General features: G+C 57.6%; 1 protein-coding gene across 4 annotated transcripts; it reads right to left on the bottom strand.

Moving 5' to 3' along the window:
* Positions 1 to 7,035: 7,035 nt before the first annotated feature.
* NR4A1 (nuclear receptor subfamily 4, group A, member 1) lies at positions 7,036 to 23,849 on the bottom strand. Of its 4 annotated transcripts, none has more exons than XM_012653752.1 (7): positions 23,727 to 23,849; positions 11,131 to 12,008; positions 10,197 to 10,326; positions 9,719 to 9,870; positions 9,155 to 9,357; positions 8,886 to 9,064; positions 7,036 to 7,857 (listed from the first exon to the last, which is right to left on the bottom strand). In XM_012653752.1, the coding sequence occupies exons 2-7, from the start codon at positions 12,004 to 12,006 to the stop codon at positions 7,601 to 7,603; spliced, it is 1,797 nt and encodes a 598-aa protein (XP_012509206.1). In that variant the 5' UTR covers positions 12,007 to 12,008; positions 23,727 to 23,849; the 3' UTR covers positions 7,036 to 7,600. The 4 variants fall into 4 exon arrangements, with proteins under 4 accessions (XP_012509206.1, XP_012509189.1, XP_012509197.1 ...); XM_012653735.1 differs by lacking the exon at positions 23,727 to 23,849 and adding an exon at positions 14,814 to 14,974; XM_012653743.1 differs by lacking the exon at positions 23,727 to 23,849 and adding an exon at positions 21,696 to 21,712 and having other exon boundaries at positions 7,039 to 7,857.
* Positions 23,850 to 24,233: the final 384 nt, after the last annotated feature.

The following is a 24,233-nucleotide window of genomic DNA, read 5'->3' as shown; positions in this document are numbered from 1 at the left end:
GCCAATTTTCTACCACGGCTGTAGGGCATCACTGAATGTAGAGTGTGGAATGAATGAATGATTACATCTTGATGGTCAGGAGTACAATCGGCTCTTGAGTACCCATACCACCTGGCTGCAGCATACCACCGCCACCTCCAGAGGAGGGGGTCCTCTGGCTACCCTTCTTCCTCTTCATCTGTTCCCTATCTCCTTTCCTTCCTCCCCACAGTTCTGCCCTTGTTCAGCCCTTGCCTCTGTCCCAGTTGTGGGTGCCTTTCCCTGGGAAGCCTGAGAATATCCCCACGGCCTGGGGAAAGAGGAAGCTGCCTGCCCTACAGACCAGCAACCTCTTCTGGAGCCTGCACAAAACCAGGAGGTGATCAGGAGAAAATATTGAGAGGAAGGGTCTGTGAGGAGTCAAAGGAGGAGGGTCCAGAGAGTTGGAACCAGCCCTGAGATGGGGGAGGAGCCAGAGCCTAACCCCCAGAGCCTGCCAGTGAGCGAGGAGAGTGACTGACCTCTGTCCACCCCCAACACACTCCATCTCAGGGCTCTTTGCTGCCACTATCGTGAGATCATCATCATCATCATCACCATCACTACCACCAGTCATTGAGCCTTATCAGGTACCATGCCAGTACTTCATAGGCACTATTATACTGATTTTTCCAACTACCTTTCAAGATAGATATAACACCACCCCCCCTTCAATTTACAGATACTATATCTGAGGCTCAGTGATACGTAGTGGTTTGATGTGACAGTTAATATTATGTGTCAACTAGAGTGGCACACAAGGTGCGCAAACATTTGGTCAAACATTATTGTGAGAGTGTTTCTGAAGAGATTAACATCGGAATTGGTAGACTGAGTGAAGCAGATTGCTCTCCCCAGTGTGAGTGGGCTTCGTCCAGTCAGTTGAAGGCCTAATAGAACAAGAAGGTTGGAACTCCTCCTGCCTGGTTGCCTTAGAGCTGGGACATCAGTTATTATCATGCCTTCAGACTCAAACTGCCTTCAGATACCTGCTTTTCCTGGGTCTCACGCCTGCTGGCAGCATTCACACTGAAACTACACCATAAGCTCAGCTGGGTCTCTGGCTTGCTAACTTCAGATCTGGGGACTTGTCAGCCTAATGTGAGCCAATTCCTTATAATAAATCTCTCTGTCCACAGATGTGTGTGTATGTGTGTGTGTGCTGTTCTGTTTCTCTGGAGAACCCTGAGTATCACACTTGCCAAAGCCACACAGCCCCCTTCCCTCCTCCCACTAGTCCTTCTACCTGCTCTAGGCCCTACTCCAGTTCATCCCCTCCATGGGGCCTTTCCTGCCTGAGGATGAGGCTGAGTCCTCTCACCTCTCATCTTACATGCTAGCCAACCCTTGCCTCCTCAGACCTCACTGAATTCTTACAAGGCAGTTCTCATTGCAGCTCAGACCCCGGGTCCCACCCCTATCTGAGTGGTCCCCTGAGGGGGTGGGGAGTGGGACAGTGTCTTGGCTAAAAAGTGGGACTGTGTGGAGGGAATTCTCCCATCCTGTGCCCCTCCCCCAATGATCAAGATGTAATTGTTCATTCATTCATTCATGCCACACATTTGTAACTGTCCACATGCCAGGCCCATGTAATACCTTGTAATACCAAGGGGGACAAGTCACAATTCTAGCCCTCTGGGAGGTCAGAGTCTTATAGAGGAGCTGGACCAGGAGATACACCCGAGCAAGTGGAATGAAAGAAACGGCAGCAGAGTTTGTGGGGGCCGGGGGGGCCAGGATGGAGGCCACTGCTGTCCTCCCAGAGAGATGCTGGTAGCCTGGAATAGAAAGTGACACATTCAGAGTGAAGAGGAGTCCCAAGCCCTGCTCTCAGCAAGCTGGGAAGTGACTGGGCACCAGGAGAAACCAGGACGGCTGTGGAGAGGTCAGGGCAGCAACCTGAGGAGAGGGCATGGGTCCAGGAAGAAGCAGGCTGCAGGGAAGTATTCTGGGAAGGCTTCCTGGACACGGGGGCAGAAAAAAGCTGGGGGGGAGATCTTGGTGAGGACTGAGGGTGGAAACTGAGGGTTCTGGGGTGAGAGAGGTGAGGATAGAGAGGTCCAACTTCTCAGCCAGAGCCCAGAGCCACGGCCAGCTGGGCAGCAGGCGACTGACTGAGGCGCTCTGTGCCATGCCTGCAGCAGAGGCCTGTGGAGGGACCTTGAAGGCCAACCCGAGACCTTGGGAGTAGGCAGCTGGCTTTGCTGGTCAGTGTGGCCTCAGATGGCCCCACTTCATCCTCACATGTGCCCAGGGGAGAGCTGAGCCCCAACACTGACCCTGTAGGCCACCCCAGCCGCTCCAGAGCTGACCCCAGTGGCGTCACAGGGAGTGACTCAAGCCCCAGCAACAACAATGAGTGGGACTGACGTCAGGCTGGGGGCTCCTGACGGTGGCCAGCCTGGCTGGATAGCAGCACCCTGCCTGCTGACCCTCCTGTGGAGCCAGGCTACGGGGGTGAGGAGGAACAGCTGTCCCCTTCTGACATCTGCCCTCTGGGATCCTGGGCAGGGGCTCCTCCACCGCCCACCCTTTCTGGGACGTCACTCGCAGCCCCCGCCCTCCGTGGCAGAGGAAATGGCTGGGCGGACGGGAGAGTGGTGGAGAGCGTGAGAAAGAGGCACCTCCCAGCCCCAACCTGCCAACCTCATCAGGCAGCCTGGAGACCTGGACCAGGCCAGCGTAGCATGTCTGCTGTCTGTTCTCCTGACACTCCGGTGATCGTCCTTCCCTGCTGGGGAAGGCTCATGTGCCTGGCCCAGTGGGGGTGGGGTGGGGCTTTATTTCTGTGCATCCGTTCCTCAAGGGTGAGGGGCTGTCTTTCCTTCCCACAAGATCAGTGTGTCTGTCATTGTTTGGGAAAGAGGATTCCTTGTGATTGTGCTTGCAAAAGGGGAAAGCTGTTTTTCTACCCCTGGTAAGGGAGCCTCTGGATCTACCTCTGGGGGATTGTCTTTCTGTCCCTTGTTTCTTGTTGGGCATCTCTGTATCTATCCTCATGGCATCCCAGCTACCTGGGCCCCTGGGATGGGGTCCAGGTTTCCTGCTTAGCCACCTCAAGGCTGGACTCCGTAGGTGGGGGCCTCTTCCTTCTGACGCTCCCCAGGCTAGGAGCGCAGCAACAGTCAGCACCCCGCCTGCCTGGCTTGCAGCTGGGCACCGCTCCCTGCTAACGCAGCATGTACCAGGACAGGCCCCCCCCCAGCACTCCCTTCCCTGTCCCAGATGCCACTCCCAGCCCCTGCGGCCACACCAGGACTGATTTATGGTCCCGAGTTGGGGCTGGAGCATGCCAGCGCCTGGGTCAGACCTCAAGGAGACCTCAAGTGGCACCCCTGGCCTGGCAGGGTCAGGGCCCAGCAGAAGATGAGGGGGAGCCGGGCTGGTGGGGAGGATGAACAGAGTGAGGGCCCCGGAGTGGCAGCAGGAGGCAGAAACCAAGGCCCGAGCCTCCAGGGGCCCATGGGCCTCAGGCCAGCTGAGTCCAGCTGGAGACCCCGGAATGTGCCGCCTGCCCTCAGAAGTCTCCCGCTTGTGTGGGAAGGAGATGCAGGGGAGTAAGGGAGCTTTCCTCTGCCTCGCACCAACTCCTTTCTGTGCCCACCATAGAGGGCCACCTGGGCCTTAACCACACAGCCCCCAGCCTGGGGCCGAGGAAGGGCCTGGGCAGAGGCCTGAGAGCCTGAGACCGGAGCAGGGATGGAGGCAGAGGTTTGGGCAGAGACCACAGCCTGGGGCTGAGCGCTGGCTGCTCTGGGGAGGACAGAGCAGCTGCCAGCTGAGCTGAGGGGCTGCAAGGCCAGGCCCACACAGGGCTGGATGCAGGTAGACAAGGCTCACCCCTTGAGCCTCATCTTCTGAGGGGGCCCAGCGGCCCTGGGGCCTCTGCTCGGTCCGGGGCTGGTGGGCTCATTCAGATGTCTGAGGTCACACTCCCTGAGGTTCCCAGGCCTAGCTCTCACACGAGGGTGCCCCAGCAGTGCCCTTGCCAAGGTGCGACTCTGACATGGCTGGCAAACTGACTCGTGGCTGCAAAAGGATGTCACTGCTGACTGTCCAGTTACCACACAGCAGCCACCCACCCCCGACAGGCTCCCGCTCACCCTCTCAGGCTTCCCCGTGTAGCCACAGAGCTGGGCTGCCCCATGGCTGAGCGCGCGGGTGCTCAGAGTGCGCCACACGGTCAGCGCAGGTCCACCACAGCACGGTCACTCGTGACCTTCAGAAGCTCCCCACTTTCCTCCATCACCAAGACCTGGTGGCCAGAGCCCAGGTGTGGGGCAGCTTCCTCCACCCCTGGTCCCGGGGAAGGGCTATCACGCACAGACCCCTGGGGTGCAGAGCTCCCCTCTGTCCCTTGAGTCACAGTGGCACCTCAGGGCTGGGGAGGGGGCCAGGCTTCTGGGCATGGGGCCCAGCGTAGGTGGGGTGGGGGAGACAGGGAGGCAGGCTTCCTGGGTCTCCGTGTGAGGACAAACAGCAGGCTTTGAGGCCTTGGAAAATCCCGCCCGGGGTTCCAGGCCCTGCCAGCGTCACTGCCTTTTGACTATTGTCCCTGTCGGAAATGGGCCCAGCCCCCGGCCAGCCAGGACAGAGCAGCCATTGTGAGGCCCCACCAGGCTCAATGCCCCCTTGTTTGCCCTCCCAGCCCCTAGCAAGACTTGGAGGCCAGTTCTTCCAGTTGCTTAGTGGGAAGAAAGGGTCTGCCTCCAGGCTCCAGCCTTGGGTGGGGCAGGGTGGGGCAGGGTGGGGCTGGAGGCCTCAGCCCCTCTCGCTCAGTACCCCAGTTGCCCGAGTCCTGGAAAGGAACCGCCATCAATGGAGCTTCTTTTATTTTCGAGGGCCTGGGCAGGGAGACCTAGTGGTTAAGTAGCCAGACACACCCAGCTCAGCTACTTACAAGCCAAGTGACCTTGGGAAAGTCATTTCCTTTCTCTGAAATGAAGTCTCTTTTGTAAAAACAATAGCTAATATTTACTGGGTACTTGCTACGTGCCAGGCACTCTTGGAAATTCTTTATATGTATTCTCTCCTGTAATCCCTACAGCAACTTTATAAAATAGATACAATTGTTTTCCTCATTTATAGATGAAAGCAGAGGCACAGAAAGGTTAAGTAACGTGCCCAAAATAACACAGCTGTAAGAGCTGGAGCCAAGATTTAAACCTAGGCGGTCAGCTCCAGTGTCCTTGGTCTTTACAACTCCACAGCAGTGCCCACCCGTCAGGGGGCGGGATCATGCTCTCCTCATTGGACGGTAGCGAGGGCTAGAAATAACAAGCATCACGTGGCAAGAATCTAGCCGGTGGTGACCATAACGCCCAGTAGCTACTATCATCAGGACAGGGCTTAGAGATCTACAAGGATCAAGACCCTCCCTCTGCCCCACCCTGTTCCCAAGCATCTAAGGAGTCCTTTTGCCTCCCCCAGGGGCTGTCCTGCCCCACATCTGTCTGTGCTAAAAGCAGGAATCTGGAGGAGGGTGACCCAAAAGAAGACTCAGTCCAGCCACAGCTGGTGGGGTATTTACCAGCAAGCTCTGTCTGCTCCTAACCAGAGCACTGCCACCAGACTCAGCTCCCTGCTGAACAGACAGGGACACCGAGGCTCAATGAGGAAGGGGAGCTTCTTGGAGGGCAGCATGGAGTTGGAGGCAGGACTGGGGACAGAAGCCCATCTCTTGATGGCCCAGTGCTGTCAGGTGCAGTTGCTGCTGACAGAGGCCCACTCGGGGGATCTGGGGGGGTGCCAAGGATACGTGCCTGGAAGTCCACAGCACTGCTGGGGGTGGTGGTCGCCCCACCCCAGCCCCACGTGGACACTTCAGAAGGCCTGAGGCTGGACCGTGTTCCCAAAACCCAAGTGAAGGCATTGGCTGGGGGGCCCTTGGGGAGCCTGTAGGCTGTGGCTGGAGCACCGTGAAGGCCCTTCCGTCTCCCCTACCCAGGGGAGAGCCCTGTTTCATCTGACCCACCTCCAGCTGCCCCTCATCCAGCCAGTTCCCAGGGGCCATGGAGGTGGAGACTCAGGGGGCCTGGGCCAAGGGCTGTAAGCAACAGGTGTGAGGGCACAGCCTTTAGGGCTCCTACCAGGTCCTGGGGAAGGAAACGGTGAGGCTGGACAGGCAGTGAAGGGTGCCAGGCCCCGCCTGGTGGCCAGCTACCTTGGGCCTCATGTTGGGTCCATCTAGATTCGTGTGTCTCAAAAGGGTGGCGCCCAGACCACCTGTGTCACAAGCACCCAGGCACTTGCTGCAAGTACGGATATAAGGGTCCACCCCTCACCAAGTCTGAGTCTCTGGGGGTAGAGCCTAGAAATTTGCTTCCTTCTTTTTTCTCATTAAGCCCCTTCCTTTCTAGGAGGAATCTACATTTTAAGCCAGCTGACTAAACCACCGATGAGCCTGGAGGCCACAGGTGGGGATCTCAGTACAACCTTGCCACGAAGGCGAGGGCCACCAGCTCCCCGGATGCTGTTGCTGGGGTGGCAGGGGCGTGGGGAGGAATGCTGAGGACAAGGATGGAAAAACACTTTAACTGGATACCAGCAGCCACTGCCATCTGGGGCTTATCCTACCCAGCCCATGCGAAGCACTACACAAACACACTCCTCTGGTCCTGAAAGCTCCACGAGGCTGGGCCTACCCTCTTCCTGTTTTACAGATGTGGAAACCAAGAATCAGAATAACTTGCCCAGGTTGGGAAGTGCAACGACAGCCCTGAGACCCGCAGCCCGGGCTATCGCTAGAGCTGGTGCTGTGATCCCTGGGCTAGTTGCTGCCACTGAAGGCCCTAGCACAGGCCAGGCAAGTTTAGTGGAGGCTCCCGTGTTAGCAACCAGTCTAAGTGCTGTGCACAAGCCTGTGAAGCAGGTGTCATCACCATCCGCCTTTACAAGTGAGTACACTCAGGCCCGTTGGCTCAGGCTGGTAACATCCAGGATCGATCCAGAGCCACCCTGTCTCCTATGTCATTATGGGGGACAGGGGGAGGGTGTCAGAGAGAGACTAGATCCCAGTTTCAGCTACATGTCTATTTTTTATTCAATATATTAAATATATTAATCAGAAAAGTCACATACTATAAATCCAGGAAAATACACAAATATAAATGTCAGAATCTGTCATTTGTCTTCTTCCTAGAGTGACAGTTTATGTACACGTGGAAGGAGGGTGGGAAGAGAGCGCCAGCAGGAGGAGGCTGGAGAGGCCTGCCCAGGCCAGTGGGGGGCCCGTCCCTTCCTTCCAACCCCCACTCCCACCTCAACCTCTTCCTTCCTATATTTACAGCGTCATCCAGCTTATGTACAGCATGGCAGTGTGTGTTAAAAACAGTTTACTTACAAAAAACATGAAGGCCAGGGCTGGGCTGGGGGGTAAGACAAATAGTGGGGTCACCCCCAGGAATGCACCCCCTCCCCCGGGGCTTGAGCTCCCTGCCAACCTCCTGGAGCAGGCGAGAAGGTGGCCCAGGCTGCGGCTCAGGCCTAGGCTTGGGGGTGCTCTGGGGGTCCGTGGGCTAAAGGCACATGGGGCGGCAAATGAGAGTGCACACAAGTGTGCACGCGTGTTCCCGGGCTGGGGTCAGAAGGGCAGCGTGTCCATAAAGATCTTGTCGATGATGGGTGGAGGGGGCACCAGGTCCTCCAGCTTGAGGTAGAAGATGCGCTGTAGGCCCTGGGTGCACAGGGTCCGCAGCTCGGGCAGTTTGCCCAGCAGGCGTGACAGGCAGCCGGCCGGTTGGGGCTCGCCAGCCATGGCGGACACGTGCTCCTTCAGGCAGCTGGCAATGCGGTTCTGCAGCTCCTCCACCCGCCTCGGCTCCTGCAGCCCGTGCCGCTCTGCAAGGAGGGTACAGGATTACCCACACATCTGAGGACCAGACCCCCGAAGACCTGGCCTCCCCCCGGGGCCTGTAAGCTGCTGCCACTGGCCACCCCTCAAGCTCCTCTGGCACGTCACTAAAGCACGAGCCCACGTGTAAGCCTCAGCACACGTCTGATAAGGCAGTAACACTCATTAGCGTCACTTTCCAAGTGAGAAACCCAGGCCCAGCCAGATTAAATGACTTGCCCAAGGTCGCAAAAAGTAAAACCCTAACCCAGGACTTCTGGCTAGGCCTGTGGTTTTTCATCTAGACGGTTCTGAGAAGCCCTGGAGTTGGGCAGCAGTGTTTTAGGGGCTGCCTCCAAGGAGAGTCAGCTTCAGAACTCGCCACTCCCTCTGCAGCCCGGACCTCCGATTGTGTTCTAGATAGTTGCTTCCTCTGGGAAATTTAAGTGAAAAAGGAGGTAGGGGCAGATTCTGGTGCTTTGAAAAACAAACAAAAAAATGAGATCTGAAACCCCGTATTAACACCAAAGTCCATCCTACACAACTGTGTTACATGAAGTCCCAAACAGGCAAAGCTAATCTGTGCTGTCAGCAGTCAGAGCAGTGGTTACCTTTGAGGGGACAGTGGCTGGAAGGGGGCACAAGGAAGGGCACTGGGGGGCTAGTCATGTCCTCCTTCTTGACCAACATCTGGTTATGCAAGTGTGGTTTATGAAAATTTATCATCTGTGTATGTTTCTGTATGCAGTATAATTGACAGGAAAGGTTTCAAAATAAACCAAAACCCTAGGCCACATACATGACACCTACAGTCTATCTCCCAGGCAGTCTGGGATCACTGAGAGGCCGGCTTGGGCTGTGGAGTCAGATGTAGCAGAGCCCCTCTCCAACTCCTGTCACCTCCACTTCACAGGTGGGTATGAGCATGGGGCAGTGCAGGAGCCCAGGAAGTGCCAGCCCACCCAACGCCCTCCTGAAGACCAGTCAACTCCATGACACCCACCCCCTTGGACCCAGCTTGGCGCTGGGCACTTACCTGTGATGAGGACCAGAGCAGACAGGCAGGAGAAGGCAGGGACGTCGACAACCAAGCTGTGCAGGGACCTGGAGAAGGCCAGGATGCTGTCAATCCAGTCGCCGAAGCCTCGGGCACACTGCAGCCGGTGCAGCACCAGGCCGGAGCAGAAGATGAGCTTCCCTTCGCCTGGCTTGGACCTGGTGGGCAGGGGGGCATGGAAAGTGGTCAGGGTGGCTCAAGGGTAAGGACAGAAGAGGGAGGGGCCAAGCAGACAGCGGACAGCTCACCGGTAGGCCAGGCGGAGGATGAAGAGCTCCAGGAAGGCTGACTCCAACAGCAGGTCCTGGTCACCCGGTGACAGCTCGGCAAAGCCAGGGATCTTCTCGGCCCACTTGCGGATGACCTCCAGGGAACTGGAGAGCAAGTCGTAGAATTGCTGCACATCCCCGGCATCTTCCTTCCCAAAGCGGGGCAGCACCAGCTCCTGGAACTAAGAGGGCGGTCCAGTGCGGTCAGCACCCCAGGCAGGGTCCTGCAGCGCCCCTTGTCCAGCTGTGTCCGACACGTGGAGGCCAGATCCCGGGAGTGAGAGTGCACCTGAGACTCGGCCTACGCTCTTACTTGCCGAGACTCACGCGTTAACCCAGCGCTGCAGCTCCCAGAAGGAACATGTTTTTTTAACTGGCCACCTGCCTGAGGGGGTGCAATTTCCCATCTGGTCAGCCCAGAGGGGGCTCCTCTATTTCTGATTTGTCAGATTGGAGGGGGGCCTTTTCTAACATGCCCAAAAGCACATGTGCACGCACAGCCTTCCCAGGAGCAGCAGCGGGGCGGGGCGGGTGGGGCCTCACCTTGGAGTAGTCCAGTTTGGCAGCGCTGGGCCCAGAGTCCAGGTGCGCCCGGACCAGGGAGGTGAGGAGATTGGCAGGGGAGGCATCCGGGGGCTGCTTGGGTTTTGAAGGTAATCGGCCCCGCCGCCCCTTCAGGCTGTCTGTACGGACAACTGCAGAGGAACAGGCAGGGGTGAGGAAGGAAGGGATCCTCAACCCAAGCTGTGCACACCACTGCTGAGACGAACCCCCCACCCCAAGTCTCAAGGACCCACAGCCCCGGAGATCCACTAAAGGGACCTTCTCCTACCACCACCCTCACAAGCCAGGCAGGCGGACGCTGCCTCCCACTCAGGCCCAGGGGTCTGGAGGTGGGGGTGGAAGAAAGGTCTAGGCATGCCCTCCCCTGTGGTCCTCCAGGGCAGAAGCCTGGGGACTCTGCCTGCCCACCGTGCCCAGGCCCACCTCTGCCCTGCTGGGCCCCATCCCAGGCACACACCTTCCTTCACCATGCCCACAGCCAGGCACTTCTGGAAGCGGCAGAACTGGCAGCGGTTTCGCCGCCTCTTGTCCACAGGGCAGTCCTTGTTAGCCAGGCAGATGTACTTGGCGTTTTTCTGCACTGTGCGCTGAGTAGGGGGGGCAACACGGAACAGGCTGTCAGAGGGGGGGAGCCCAGGGGAGGGGACCTTCCAGATCCTGCTGCCATTACAGACAAAAGCGCTCTCTGTTCACAGCTATTTTTCTAACATTTGGGTGGCAAGGGAGGGAGAGATGGAAGGGGGTGTGGGGAAGAGAAAAGTCTTAGAGACACTGGAGGTGGTTTCTGCCTCAGGAGGACCCAGGACACAGGTCAGGGGCTAGGAGCTCCCCAGCAGTCCAGACACCTGTACTTTCTAACGTGCCTGTGTCCGCTGCCCCTTCCCTGGGCAGACAGGAGAGGGCCAAGGGGCTGGGGGTGGGAACCGGAAGCTAAGCAGGCACCCAGGGCTGGGACAAACACACAGCCTGTTCCCGAGTCCACCCCCAGCCCTCAACAACCAAACCCTCTGCCCAGATCCTTTCATCTCATGCCAGGAACACGAGAGCCTGGGGCGCCCCTTCCCACGAGGACCTTGAGTTGAGGGAGGAGGGGCAGGGAAAACCAGAGGCTGGCTGCTACAACTTCCCTCCTGGGGACCCCTGCAGCCTGTGTCTCACCCCTCCCTCAAGCTCTCTGCAGTTCCATAGGCCCCTGCGTGTCCTGGCGAATGAGAAGTTCCAGCCCCTGCCTCTAAGGGTCTCTAGGAATGCAGCCCACCTGACAGGCCTTCCCCCTTCCTGTGGGACACGACCAGCCAGGAGGAGAACCCAAGCGAGGCTGCCACAGACCCCAATGGGTGAGAGACCAGCCCCACTTCACACAAACAGCCCCACCCAGGGTAGCACAATACCTTGAAAAAGCCCTTGCAGCCCTCGCAGGTGCGGACACCGTAATGCTGGCATGAAGCGCTGTCCCCACACACAGCACAGCGGCCCTCACTTCCACCTGGGGCCCCGCTCCGGGCTTTGGCTGAGGTCACAGGCGCATCCAGTATCCCTGAGCCGTCAAGGTGTGGGGAGGTGGGCGCCAGGCCTGGGAAAGCTGTTGGCATGGAATAGCTCTCTCCCTCCCCCAGTTGGCGAGCGGCCTGCGAGGGGAACAACTTCAGGGAGCTCTGGGCCAGGCTGGTGCTGGGGCCGGTGGGGGGACTGAAGGAGAAGAAGGCTGGAGGCTGTGGGGGCCCAGACACCTTGGGCAGCTGCTCTGTCCATGCTCGTAGGCCTTCGTAAGTCTGGCTGGGTGAGAAATGGCCGAATGAGCCGTCCCAGGGAGAGAGCTGGGGAGGCTGGAAGCTGGGCGTGGACGGTGACGGGGCCGAGCAGGGGCTGCCATAGTAGTCAGAGCCGCTGGAGGACAGGGTCTCATCTAGTGGGCCACTCAGGGGGCCAGGGTAGCAGCCATACACCTGGAAGTCCTCGAACTTGAAGGAGGCAGAGGCAGGGGAGGTGGCCGAGGATGAGGATGTGGAAGAGGCCGAGGAGGAGGCCGAGGAGCATGGCTGGACTGTTCCTGGGAGCTGGTAGAAGAAGGTGTCAAACTCTCCTGTGTAGCCATCCATGAAGGTGCTGAAGCTGGGCAGCGCAGTGGGGGCAGCGGGGGCCGCCTCAGGGCTGGCCAGGTCCATAGTGGGCTTGTTGAACTCGGGGGTCAGGGGATCATTTGCCAGATGGTCACGCGGTCCTGGGCTTGGTGATGGCGTCCCATATTGGGCTTGGATACAGGGCATCTCTGGAGAGGGAGGAAACCCCAGGAAGCGGAGGGGAAAGGTCAGTGAGAAGAGCTCGAAACCTGGTCTCAAAGCATACAGGCCCCAGAGCAGCCAGGTGGCAGGAAGCCCAGCCCAGAGAGGGGACACTGAGGCATCAGGACCATGCCCACCACAGAACCCAAGAATCCTGACCCCTGGCCGGAATACCATCCCGACCTACGTGCCACAAAGCCCCTGGGCAGTGGCCCAGCAAGAGTGGGCTCAGTCAGAAGGCCAGCCACACCCCAGTCGGCCTGGGAACCCTGGGGAAGGCATCCAGCCAGCATTTCTCTGCTGGAACAGGGGGAAGCTGTGTTCCTCCAGCCCCCTGCCCCTCCCCGACTGGGGAAGGCGTGGGTTGGGGCTGGGAGAAGGGTGGGTGGGAGAGGCAGCCCAGCAAAGCCTCAGCCCAGCTCCCAGGAGCAGACATGTTGTTTCTCCAACCAGGCACTTCCTGGGAATACTCCCAGCATACCCCAGCCTCTGCAAAACCTTCTTCTGCTCCCCCCACAGTGCCTTGGAAGAAGGACATCCTGGACATGGAAGAGGAGCCTGGAATGAAGGCCCAGCTGTTTAAGAAGGTGGCCTAAGTAGCAATGCAGCTGCCTCCAGCCTGTCCCCCTTCCTCACCCCAACCCTGCATACTGACTAAAGGTGGCAGATCCCACACACACCCCAGTCCTGCCATCTGGGGCTGGGAACCCACTCTGCACTGTCTGGGAAGCTCCCAGAAGCAAAGAGTAAAGGAGCCTAGGCCTGCTCATGGGTAATCTGGCTCCAGACCTTTAAAGACCATTTGCTGGAGGGAGGGATGGGGTGGAGTGAGGGGAGCACAGTCCTCTGGACTTCCGGGACAATGGACAGTCCCTAAGAGGGATGTCTCTGCTATCCCCAGTTATTTTTATAAGGGAACTCTCAGAGTCCAGCAGAAGACTTAGGGTGGCTATGCGAGAAGCAGGAGCCAGCTGCTGGATGGTGAGGACATCCTGCCCCCTGCCTGGGCTCCTCCACTAAAGCTATGTCTGTGCCCTGAAGAACCCAGAGGCTGAGGTAAAGGGGGTTATGCACCCCTAATCCTCAGAAGCCTGAAGGAACAGAGATAACATCATTTAGGGGAGATTCCCAAATTCACAGATGGGTCAAAAAATACTGCAGAGGAGGCTCTGGGACACAGTCTCGCCTCCCTCCTCCATGTCTGGGTCTGCATAACTGGCTTCACCAGTCAGGGAGGAAATCTGAGTAAGAAATCAAGCTGCAACAGAGAGTACCACATACGGGGTACAGCAGTGGGGGCAAAGGCTGTCACCACCTCCTGGGCAAGAGCCCAGCAAGTCCTCTGGTCCTAGTCTCTATCCCAACTCCATGGCCCCTGAAGAGGGCACCTCCCCCCCTGGCCTGACACACAACCGACCAACACAACAGAGCCCCTTGAAGCCCAGGCTCCACCCACCCAGGGGCACCCGTCCACAGGCATACAGCACCTGCGAGAGGTGAGGGTGGCCACATCTGCCTGCACTAGGACAGCCTGTGCAGGGATGGGCTGGGGGTGGAGGAGGAAAGACGGTAGCCACACAGAACTGGGCGTTCATTCCAGCCTTATTCAAATCCTGTTTCTCCACTTGGACATCCCACATCCGGATCAACCCCCATCAATCTGCCCCCCCTTTCATGCAGGTACTTAGCAACACAAGATATGGACCTATATCTAGCCTCACTGGCGGGGGGGGGGGGGGGGTCGGGGGGGGCAGTCCCACAAGGAGAAGGAAGAGGCGGGGCTGAAGGAGGGAGTGGGGAGAATCCGGCTTCAGGCAGGTCCTGGCAACAATGTGGTTTGCACCTGTTCTGCTGAACAGGCCTCAGGCTGCACCCTACCTGTAAGATCCAACAGGGCCTATGAGGGAGGGGGCACAGAGGCGATCGGCATGTGGAGCTGGAATGGTGGGTGGTAGTATCCTCCAGGTAGCACCACTCCCAAGACTCCAACATTAGCAACTTCCATCCAGGATCCCCAAGGACAAGGGTGTCCACCTCTCTTCCCCCTTCTCTCTCTCTCTCTCTCTCTCTCTCTCACACACACACACACACACACACACACACACGCATGCACGCACGGGATCCAAGTTCCAGCTAAAACAATCCTCCCTGCCCTGACCTGAAGCAGTCTCCTTTATTCCAACACACAGCAGCCCTCCACAGATCAGCCACCAACTGAGCCATTTCCTTCAGTGATCCAGAGGTCTCCTAATTTAGTTCCAGCAGAAAGTTCAGGGTGGGGAATCCCTGCAAACTAAGCTACAGTCTCTAAACTGTTAAGAAAACAACTGGGGCAAGGGGAGGGAAGCTGACAGGCTGGGAGGAAGGAGACCCTTTTGGAAATCCAATCCTGGTTGGAGTGGATGGATCCCAGCAGTGCCAAAGTTCTGTTATTTTTTCCTCCACTGTGCTGAGACCCCCAACGATCCCCAAATACAGAGCAGCTTGTGCCCACTTGGGCATCCTGGGAGACAACTAAGGTCAGTTGCCTTCTGGACAAGTCCCCAACTCCTGGCGCCAACCCCAACCCCTGCTGTTTCCACCTTGCAGACACTGTACCCCTCACCCCCAATAGATTTCACTCTGCTCCGGATCCTCATCCCACAACAACCGCTACCCCTCAACGCCAGAGCTGCACTCTACACCCGTCCCCCCGCATGCCAACCCTACAACATCCTTTCTGCCCGCGCGTACAGCCACCTCCTTCATGCACCACCCCTAAAACAGATGCACGCTCCCCGAGGGGCACCTACCCGGCCGGCTCCTGCTCCCCCTGCCTGGGACCAGCGCTCCGAAAAGCAGCCTGGTCCCGCGTGCGTTCCCGCAGTTCCTCCTGTGCACTCCCCCAACTTTCGCAGCCTCCGCCACTGGGGCTCCCCGGCGAGCCGGACCCTCCTCTTAAGCGCTCCGTGACGCACGGGGAGGGGCGGGGGCGCCACTGACGCACGCGGCCCGGCGAGCTTTGGCCATACAAGGGCGCGGGGGGCGGCGCGGTTCCGGCGGGAGGCGGCCAGGGGGAGGCGCGGGGACGGGGAGCCCGAGGGGGCGGGGCGGGGAGGGGGGCCTGGAATGTCTGCGCGCGTGACGCACGCGGGGTTCCATTGACGCAGGGAGCGCGGATTGTTTGATCTATAAATAGTCTCCTCGCGCCCGCCGCGCCGGCTAAAAATAGCAGCTCCCGGACCTGCTAGGCTCCCCATACCAGACCCCGGTCCCGGTCCGGGACCCCAGGTCCGAAATAACGGGCTGGAGGGCCGGAGCCCGAGAAGGCGGCGCTGTAGAGCCGCGGCCGCGGGGCTTCCCCGGACGAGATCTCCTCACCCTCCGGCTGCTCCCGGGAGCCAGCTGTGCCCGGTCCCTCCAGCTCGCGCCGTGACCGGCCCCGCCTTTGCACCCTCCCAGGTCCTTACTGGAGGCCTGGGGTTTGCCCCTGCCGCCGCAGAGCGGCCTGAGCAGGCCGAGGGCTGGGGCGGGCAGCTCGGGGACACACCCTGCCGAGCCTGCGCTCACACATCTGCCCAAGGCGCAGCTTGTGCACTTAACTCGTCTTCCCTAGCAGGCTCTCATGCTGAGAGGCTGCCCTAGAGACAGTCAGTTAGAGCCCCTGCTTAGTCCCTCCTGGCAGTCTCCCCTGCAAAGTACCTTCCCAAGGGCAGGGGTTTGCCAGGCCCAAGCTCAGCCAGTGGGCTCTGCTCCACGCGCCGAACTTGGTTTCTCACCAGTTCTCTCCCCAGCCCCTTACAGGGTGAGTGCACCCTAGCTGGGAAATCACCGAATTTCAGAACCGGGTGGAGCCTGAGAAATATTTTCAAACTTGTGTGAACTCTTCCCCATTTTATAAATAAACGCTCAGAGAAATAATGGCATTTGCTCAAGGTCACAGAGCGAGGTGGTGGCACACTGGGGCAGAACGCTGGACCACGAACTGCATCTCTAGGGGATCTTTTCATTCCCTTCTACCAATCTCTTCCCCCTGCCCACCAACAGGGAGCACCTGCCCCCCACACCCCACCTCCAGCACCGCGTGGGGAGAGTAGCTCAGACCAGTTATCACCTGCCCTGTGGAGCGGGGAACAGCCTGCCAGGGCTGTATCAGCACAGGCCAGGCTGCAGGTACCTGGAGCCTTCTCTGGTCTGGCTGTCACCTCTCCACCTCCATTTCCCCAGAGCTTGGGGAGTCCACCTGCTCCTCCCCAGAGCAAGGTAAGAGAGGAAGGAAGAAGGGTTAACACTGAGGAGAAGAGAGCCCCGTGCCCCCTGCCCCATTCCCCTTCTCCCGTTTAAGTCAACATCCATAGGAGTTCTGCTTCCACTGAGCCCACACCCACTGACCCTGCTCTCACCTCTTCTGCTCACCCTATAGCACTTCCCTCTGCCCTGAGGCACTGCCTGCTCCTCACTTCCACCCTCACCTCCATCACAGGATTCCCACACCCTTGTCCCCAGCCCCCGCTTCTGCACACTCAAAGGTCCCACAAACACCTCAAACTTCATCTGTTCCAGGCAGAGCTTGTCATCTCTGCACCCCCTGCCTGCCACCTCATCTCTGCTCCAGATGCCCCAATTGCAACTTTTCATTTTTCCTGAAATTCTTTTTTGGAACATCTTTTGGACACCCCTCCCTCCCGCTTCCTACTGCCAGGCACAACCCCCACCTCATTGGTCCAGCAGACCAACCCGATATGCCCCTTGACCTCTCCTTCTCCTCGCTCACCCCCATTTAGAAAACTACCCCTTAACCAGCCTGTCTCCTCTTTCTAAATCCTCACGGTCCACCATGGATGGAGCAGTGTTCATATACAGTTGTTCCTTGAACAACGCCAGTTTGAACTGCAAAGGTCCACTTATAAGTGGGTTTTTTTTTTCAACCAAATGCACTGGCATGATGCAAAGTCTGCATATATGGAGGGCCGACTTTTCCTATGTACGCAGGTTCCACAGGGCCAATTGCAGGACTTGAATATGTGCCAATTTTGGTATATGCAGGGCTTCTGGAACCAACCCCCTCAAATACCAAGTGACGACTGTAATACCAATCTCATTCAGAGCTCCCCAGCCCAGCATACAATCTCAATATGAATGAGCCTGCAGAGAGCTCTGAGTTGTCCCAAACCAACTTCCAGAAAGACCTTCAGGGCCAGCTGGGTGAAGGAGAAGTATGTGCAGGATGGTGCCAATTGGACCACGATCCCCAGAATCCAGGATCCCCATCCCACTTCCACCAAAGTTTTGTTTTTCTTTCTCTTGAGCTTTCGCATAAGATTTTGCTTGGATTTTGGGGAATCCTTTTGTGGCAAATGGTTCTACAGCTAAAAAAGGGTTTAAAAACACTAACAGAATTCAAGTCCTCCCATTTTGTAGATTAGGATGCAAGGGTTCCAAGAGGAACTGCACCTTGCTCAGGAGCACAAGGGTCCCTGGTCTGAATCCAGCATCTCAGCATCTAGCCTCCAGATCTGGGCCTGCAGCCCAGGCCCCCCCTCCCTGAGCTGTTGCAGGTTGTGGAGTCTGCAGTCCTGCTGCCCCAAAACCAAAAGGAGGGTGAGGAACTGCAGCTGCCACTTGGCCATGCTTGAGAAGGTCTGAAAATACCACACTCTGAAAATAAGTAAATAAGGAGAAAAAGGCAAAGTCCCTCTGTGGGAACACAGGAGGGGCCACTCATGCAGGTACCCATGTGGAACACCTAGCCCAGGACAGAGGAGAGAGAGGTGAAAAGGGCTTGGAGATCCCAGGCCTCAAGGGCCCTCCAGGGAGGGTGGCCTGGGGCTCTGCAAGAGTGAAGCCCACCTAAGGCAGAACTCTGGGGAAAGGCATAACTGATGCAGACTTTGGGAGGCCTAGAGCAAAAGCTGGTTCCAGACTGGACAGAGACCCCCAGTGGACCCCCAAGTCCAGCCTTCAAGAACAAAGTCAGAGTCAACAGCTCATTGTGGAGGAGGTTAAGATGGGAACGAACAGGTCATGATGGGAGAGGAATCTGAAACTAGAGACAAGGACCTGAAGGTAAGGCCAGGCCGTATAACACAGGAAGGGCAGGGAGAGGTCATGCTGGAGACAACACAGCCCACCTAGTCAGGCCCCCATAGCCAGCTCCCCAGTACCCCCCCACAAGGACCTGGAGCTAAACCTTCCCAACACCCACTTTTGCACATCCTGTTTGACCCACTGGGCACATTGTTTCCCACCCTCCCTCTACTCTATTCCTGCTCATCCCTAAGACTTGAGCTCACCGGCCACCCTCCTGGACCCACCCAACTCTACCAAGGATCCTCTCAACAGGGGTGGGTCAGACCTTGGCTCAGGCACTTCACATGGATTCTCCCATTAACACTCTCCCCAATCCTTCCTGGTTTGGAATTACAATCTGCATTTTATAAATGAGGAAACAGAGGCTCGGGGGCAGGACTCGAACTACGGTCTCCTAACTCCCAGTGTTCTTGACTCTGAACTCCTGGGGCTGTGGCTTCTGCCCCTCAGCCTTGTTTCTTATGAGTGCACCATGAAACTAGGAGCACACACACATTGCCTGGAAATCAGAAATGGGGGTGCCTATGAGGGGGTCTTTGGTGGGGCTGGGAGCATTCTAGTTCTCGATCTGGACAATGGTCACACATGGGTGTTCACTCTGGAAAAGTCATCAAACTATACTCTTAAGATTATACACCTATGATTTGTGTACTTTTCTGTATGTATGTTATGTTTTCCCAAAAAAAATTCATTTAAAAAAAAAATAGCCAAGCTTAAATGGGAGACACATATTTATTCCAGTGGATGCAGATGCAGTTGGAATTTACTGAGTAAATTCATTCAAGTATGTGTTTCTGAAATCATAGTGGCTGTTTCTCATTATGTATTTGTTCTATCAACAGATAGAGTACAAGTACAGTTAGGAGAGGCTGCAATATCTGGTCCTCATGCTGACAACACAGTATGTTATCTGAACTGTTCACCAGGCCCTTAGCCCTCCCCATCAAACCTTATGAGGCCCGAGGACTTATCACGTGCTCAGACCCATCCCTCCCTGACAGTATGTGAACACCATGAAGGCAAGAGCACTGTCTCCCACACCTTGGCAGGAGGACCCATCGTACATCCTCATACTTACATAGTAAGTAGCCCAGGGCAGGCCCAAAATGGGCAGCCAATGCCCACTATCATCCCCAAGTCAAGACAGTGGGTGTGAAATTGGGTAATAGGAAACAGAGGAAGTGGAATTACATGGCCCCTTTCCCACACTGCCCCCCAACCTTGGGCTGGGCCCCAGCCTTGCTGAGCAGAGGGCGGGAACTGCCCTACTTTCACTGAGACCATCCCCACCCCTAGGCCCCACGCCCTTCCCCTGGGGTGGGCAGAATGCGTGAGCTTTGCCTTCCAGCTGGGAAGTGGTCCAGGGAGCTTCCCCTCCTCAACCCCAAGGCTTATTGCCAGCCCTAACCTGGCCACTTCCTCTTCCTGCCCTAGCAGCGGGCAGGGAGATTTGTGCTGTGGGCAAGGAAGCATTGCCCACTGCCCCGGGGGCTTCCCATGGGCAACTCTGGGAACCAGGGGTGAAGGGTCAGGCCCAGGCCTCCAGCTCTGATCTGGCCCCTGCCCTGGCCCTGCCATATGACCACATGTATCATTACCACCCCAAAAACAGGCTCCCAAGGATGCAGACAGATCAGCCAGTTCCCCCCCAGTCCTCAGCAGGGGCAAAAGATGGAAGAGCTACCAGGGCATCTTTGACCAGGAGCCAGCAAGCCTGGTATGTGGCCTGGGGCCAGTCCCTTGCCCTCTCCAAGACTGTTTTCTCATCTGCCCAATGCAGACGGAGTCACAAGCCCTGGTGCTGAGAGAATTCAACTCACCAATGGAAGAGAGAGGCTCAACATCGAAATCGAGCACTGGTGCCTGGACTTTAGGGGCCTGCAGCAGAATCCTGGGGCTGGCGGAGTTGGTGGGGAGGGTGACAGTAGCAGGCAGGGACAGCAGACACCAGGGTCCTCAGCTGGACTGGGGAGCCAGCAGCCCTCCTTCTCTGGAGAACTACAGATAAACAGTAACCCCATCCCCACTTCCCCCTGCTCCAGGGCTCAGTGAGAGGAAATAAGAATGTGCCCAGAGATGTGGTTCTACCCAATACTGGGAAAATTCCAGACTCTGTGTGCAGCAAGTGTTCAACTAATACTCTGGAGAAAGCTGGTTAATTAAGGAGGTCAGGCTATGGCCACAGAAACTATCTTCAGTCTAGTGATTTCTCTACACCCATCACCCTCTCAGTCCAGAAGAAATGACAGCATTAAGGAATAAGATCAGACTTCAGGCTGGGCACAGTGGCTCATGCCTGTAATCCCAGCACTTTGGGAGGCTGAGGCAGGAGGATCACTCAAGGCCAGGAGTTGGAGACCAACTTGAACAACATAGCGAGACCCCATCTCTACAAAAATTAGAAGATTAGCTGGGCATGGTGGTGTACATCTATAGTCCCAGCTACTTGAGAGGCTGAGGCAGGAGGACCACTTGAGCCCAGGGGTTTGAAGTTGCTGTGAACTATGATGATGCCACTGAACTGGGCAAAAGAGTGAGAGAGATTCTGTCTCAAAAAAAAAAAAAAGGATCAGACTTCAGGAAGAACAGCCAGACAGGGCTGGAAAACACAAACAAGATCACGGAGTTCCTCTGGGAAAGGTCGGCCCACACTTCAAATCTCCCTCTAGGACCCCTCAGTCTGTTGAGCTCCTGGCCAGCTCCTCTCTCCTCCCACCTTGGAGAGTCTCCCACCACCTTGCAGAACACTGACACCCACCAAATGCCCCCCTGCCCCTGCCCAAGGCCTCCACCCAGCCTCCACAGGCCAAATTTCAAATTCCAAAATAAAAACCCTCTGATAACAAGCCCCAGCCGGAAAGACTGATGCACTTTCCTATTGTTAAAGTATTTTTAGACACAGGCTCTGGATTCATTTAGAGACTCACGTTCAGAAAGGGAAAAAAATTTTTTTTGAGAACTGGGAAGGAGAGCACAAGAGCCTCCCACGTAAGGAGCTGCCACTTATTCCGTGCTGGGCCAAAGTCCCTGGCATGGGTCCTGGGAGCGTGTTTGTGGCAAGCTGGCTGGCGGACTTGCCAGACCTGGCTCGGGCCCTGCTCCTTCGACACCAAAAGCAGCTGGGAGGCCCGGCACGGAGGGCAGGCAAAGGGCTGAGGGCTTCGCAGGACGCCAAGGGCCTGGCCAGCCACCTAGTCCCAACCAGTGGAGGGCTCAGGGACCCTGCTCAAAGACCAATCTTGAGGGACCCTGGTGGACACCAAAGTCACTGTAGAATCCCTCTCCTGCCTGAGAAGACCAGCACCTCGTCCAGGCCGGGTGGGCAGGAGAGGAGGATTGAGACCCTGTAGGCAACCTCTGAGGAAGAGACAGGCAGCATCACCTGCCTAATTCCACCTCTCCGGTTCTCAGTCAGAGTGTTCCCAAGTCCAACTCCATCACCCACCTGTGGTCAAGCCACACTCTCATTCCCCAGGACGGTCAGCTACACTTGCTTCCTCCTCCTCCCCCTCCTCCTCGAGGCCAAAGGTTTGGCATGATGGGCACAGTGGGAAAAAATCCAAACAGCCCAGCCCCTGCCTCAGTGTCCTCATCCCAAGACTCACCAGCTTCCTCCTCACGATCTGCTTTGACCCTCAGCGATCCTGGATGACTATACGAAGGGAGAACCCCAGGGTTGGTTGGGGGCTCTTCCTGGCGGCCTCAGGGAACCCTGCAGGGTGAGACGTGACCGCCTGGTCAGCCTGTCGTCACGGCTGAGGCTGTGCACCGGCTGAGTGGGCTCTGGATGTGGAGCTACGTCCACGGCAGCGTGTTCTCCTCTGTTTATATTGCGGAAACCAGAGCCGGCCTCTGGGGATGGGGGGAGCTGCTTTGGGCCCTCTTGGCTGGGTCTGACTTTGGCCCAGGTCAGCAAGAGCCCAAAATAGTCAGCTGATGGGAGCCCCGGCGTGAGCGTGACCCTGGGCCCATGCCCGGGCCTGGCTGACAGGTGCCCACGTCACAAGACCAGCAGCCCTAGCACTCATGGGGCCCCGGCTGGCAGCCCCTCAGGGTGGCCTTGGCAGTGTATCTGGCATGGGAGTTCCACCCAATCACCACCATCACCCAGACAACGGGGTAAACACAAGGAATTCTGCCCACCAGGGCTGCTGTGTACCCAGAGGGAAGGCTGGGCACATGAGAAGCCAGGTCTGGGCTGGGGGATGAGGTGGGGGCCAAGTGAAGGGAAGAACACCTGGCCACTGCTGTCACTCACGTGCTTCCCAAGTCCAGATCTCCGGCTGACCAGAGAACACCTGCTTCTCCCACTTACAGTAATTCCTCTCCCTGTCCCCGGCCCAAGGTTGGTGGCACAGAGCCTGCTGCCAGCAAGAGGCCAGGTGCACACCCAGCCCAGCCCCCAGAACAAGAGGCCCTGCTTCCCAGGGCTTCCCCCCTTCCATGCAGGCTCGGAAGGGACAACCCGTCCTCCCCATCCCAGTCCTCTGGGACTCTTTGCACCCTGAACGCTAACCCCGTGTGAGTCCAGTGTGTAGGCTGCCGGGGCAGACACTGAGCCAGCTCCTGCTTCGTCCGCGATCTCTCAAGGCCTGAGGGGTCTGCTGCTCAGAGACGGCCTCTGTCTTGGGACAGGAGGAAGGGAATCACAGGGCCCCTGTCCAGATGCCAGGCTGAGCTCCAGCTCCTCAGGCACAGTAACCGGGACTACGGTGCCCTTAGCCCATCCCAGTATCTCTGGTCCCCTGAGGAAGGCCTGGTGGAAAGCCCATTCCTGCCCTCTACCCCTCACCATAGATCAGCTTGAGCCTTCTCTGGAAGAACCTTCAGACAAGGCAGGCGTGTCCTGCACCATAAGACCAAGCCTCTGGGCTGGCTGGGAACCCAGGAGACCCAGATCCCAGGCTTGGCTCTACACGTCCTCACTGCAGGACTTTGAAAAGTCACTTCTCCCCTCTATAGCTCCGTTTCCTCGTCTGTAAGAGCAGGGGATATGCTAGATGACCAAGGATCCTTCTGGCCACAGTCGCAAGTTGGGATTTTCCCTCTCAAGGATGTTGCATGGATAGTGGAAGGTCTGTCCCTGCCTTCCCATTGACAGAAGCCACCTCCCCATACCACAGACTCCACAGAACCTACAGGCTGGCCACGGTGAGGAGAGTGGTCACCACCCTTTCAGGGAGGGAGGGGTGGTCCTTTCTGCACTCTCCTCTCTGGTGTCTACGTCTGGACACAGGCCAGCTCCCCCCTGCCACATCTGCCCCACTATACTCCCAGCCCGGCCCACTCCCAGCCCCAAGCTACCGTACGCCGCCCAACCCCACCAGCTTCATGCTGCCTTGGAAGCAGCTGTCATCTTCCCTCCCCCATCAGCCCTTGTCACCTGGGCCCAGAGCCCTCTAGCCCGTCCTGCTGAGAAAATAAGGCTTCCCCCATCCTGTCCCCACATTACCCCCACCTCTGAAGAAATCAGATCTCCCCATGCTGAGCAGCACCACACCTGCCACCTCTGCAGGGCTTCCCCCTCCAGCCCCCAAACCACATCCGTTTTAGGCAGCTCCACACCCACCTCTGCCCCCAACCTCACCTGCTTGGAGGCCCCAGGGGTGTTGAAAGGGCAACAGCAGAGCACTTACCTCTCTGGATAGACCAACAGGCCTTGGCCAACACTCACACTACCCCTCAGCCTTCAGGGTCAGGCAGAGGAGCCAGGATATCAAGGAGGGGCAGGAGTTGGCCTCTGTCCATGGTGGAGGCCTACAGAGGGAGGAGAGTCAGTGTCAGCAAAAGAAAGTGGCCAGCAGAGACATATCCTGGAGACAGCACAGACAGGAAACAAGCAGGAGCAGGATCCAGGCCACAAGAGGGGGACAAGCCAGCCCAGGGACCTCCCTGGGCTGGGCGTCAGAGCCTGGGGGCCCACACCCCAGGCAATCAGCTCTGGGCTGTGGGGTGTGGCCAGGAGCTGCAGGCAGCATCTGGGGCAGCCCAGAGCCACTGAGACACATACCAGCACTCGGCCTCCCAGCTCCCAGCCCTTGACATGCACAAAAGGGCATTTGCAGGCAGAGAGAAGGGAGCTATTGTGAGGACAGAGCAGAATACCCCTCTCCTTGAGGGGCTCCAGCTCGGCCCCTGAAATC

Source organism: Propithecus coquereli, unplaced genomic scaffold, assembly GCF_000956105.1.
Source record: "Propithecus coquereli isolate 6110/MARCELLA unplaced genomic scaffold, Pcoq_1.0 Scaffold111, whole genome shotgun sequence".
Lineage (NCBI taxonomy): Eukaryota > Metazoa > Chordata > Mammalia > Primates > Indriidae > Propithecus > Propithecus coquereli.
The sequence above is the reverse complement of the archived record's forward strand: the minus strand, read 5'-3'. Positions and strand labels throughout refer to the sequence as shown.

Bases quoted from the DNA above. Each gene is read 5' to 3' on its own strand.
- NR4A1 (XM_012653725.1), bottom strand. From the start codon at position 12,198: ATGGTATTCCGGCCAGGGGTCAGGATTCTTGGGTTCTGTGGTGGGCAT. The intron at 9,358-9,718 runs GTGAGGCCCCAC...CCGCCCTCTTAG, and splicing joins CCAAACTGGACTACTCCAAG to TTCCAGGAGCTGGTGCTGCC. The intron at 7,858-8,885 runs GTAAGTGCCCAG...CCCTCCTTGCAG, and splicing joins TGCTCTGGTCCTCATCACAG to AGCGGCACGGGCTGCAGGAG.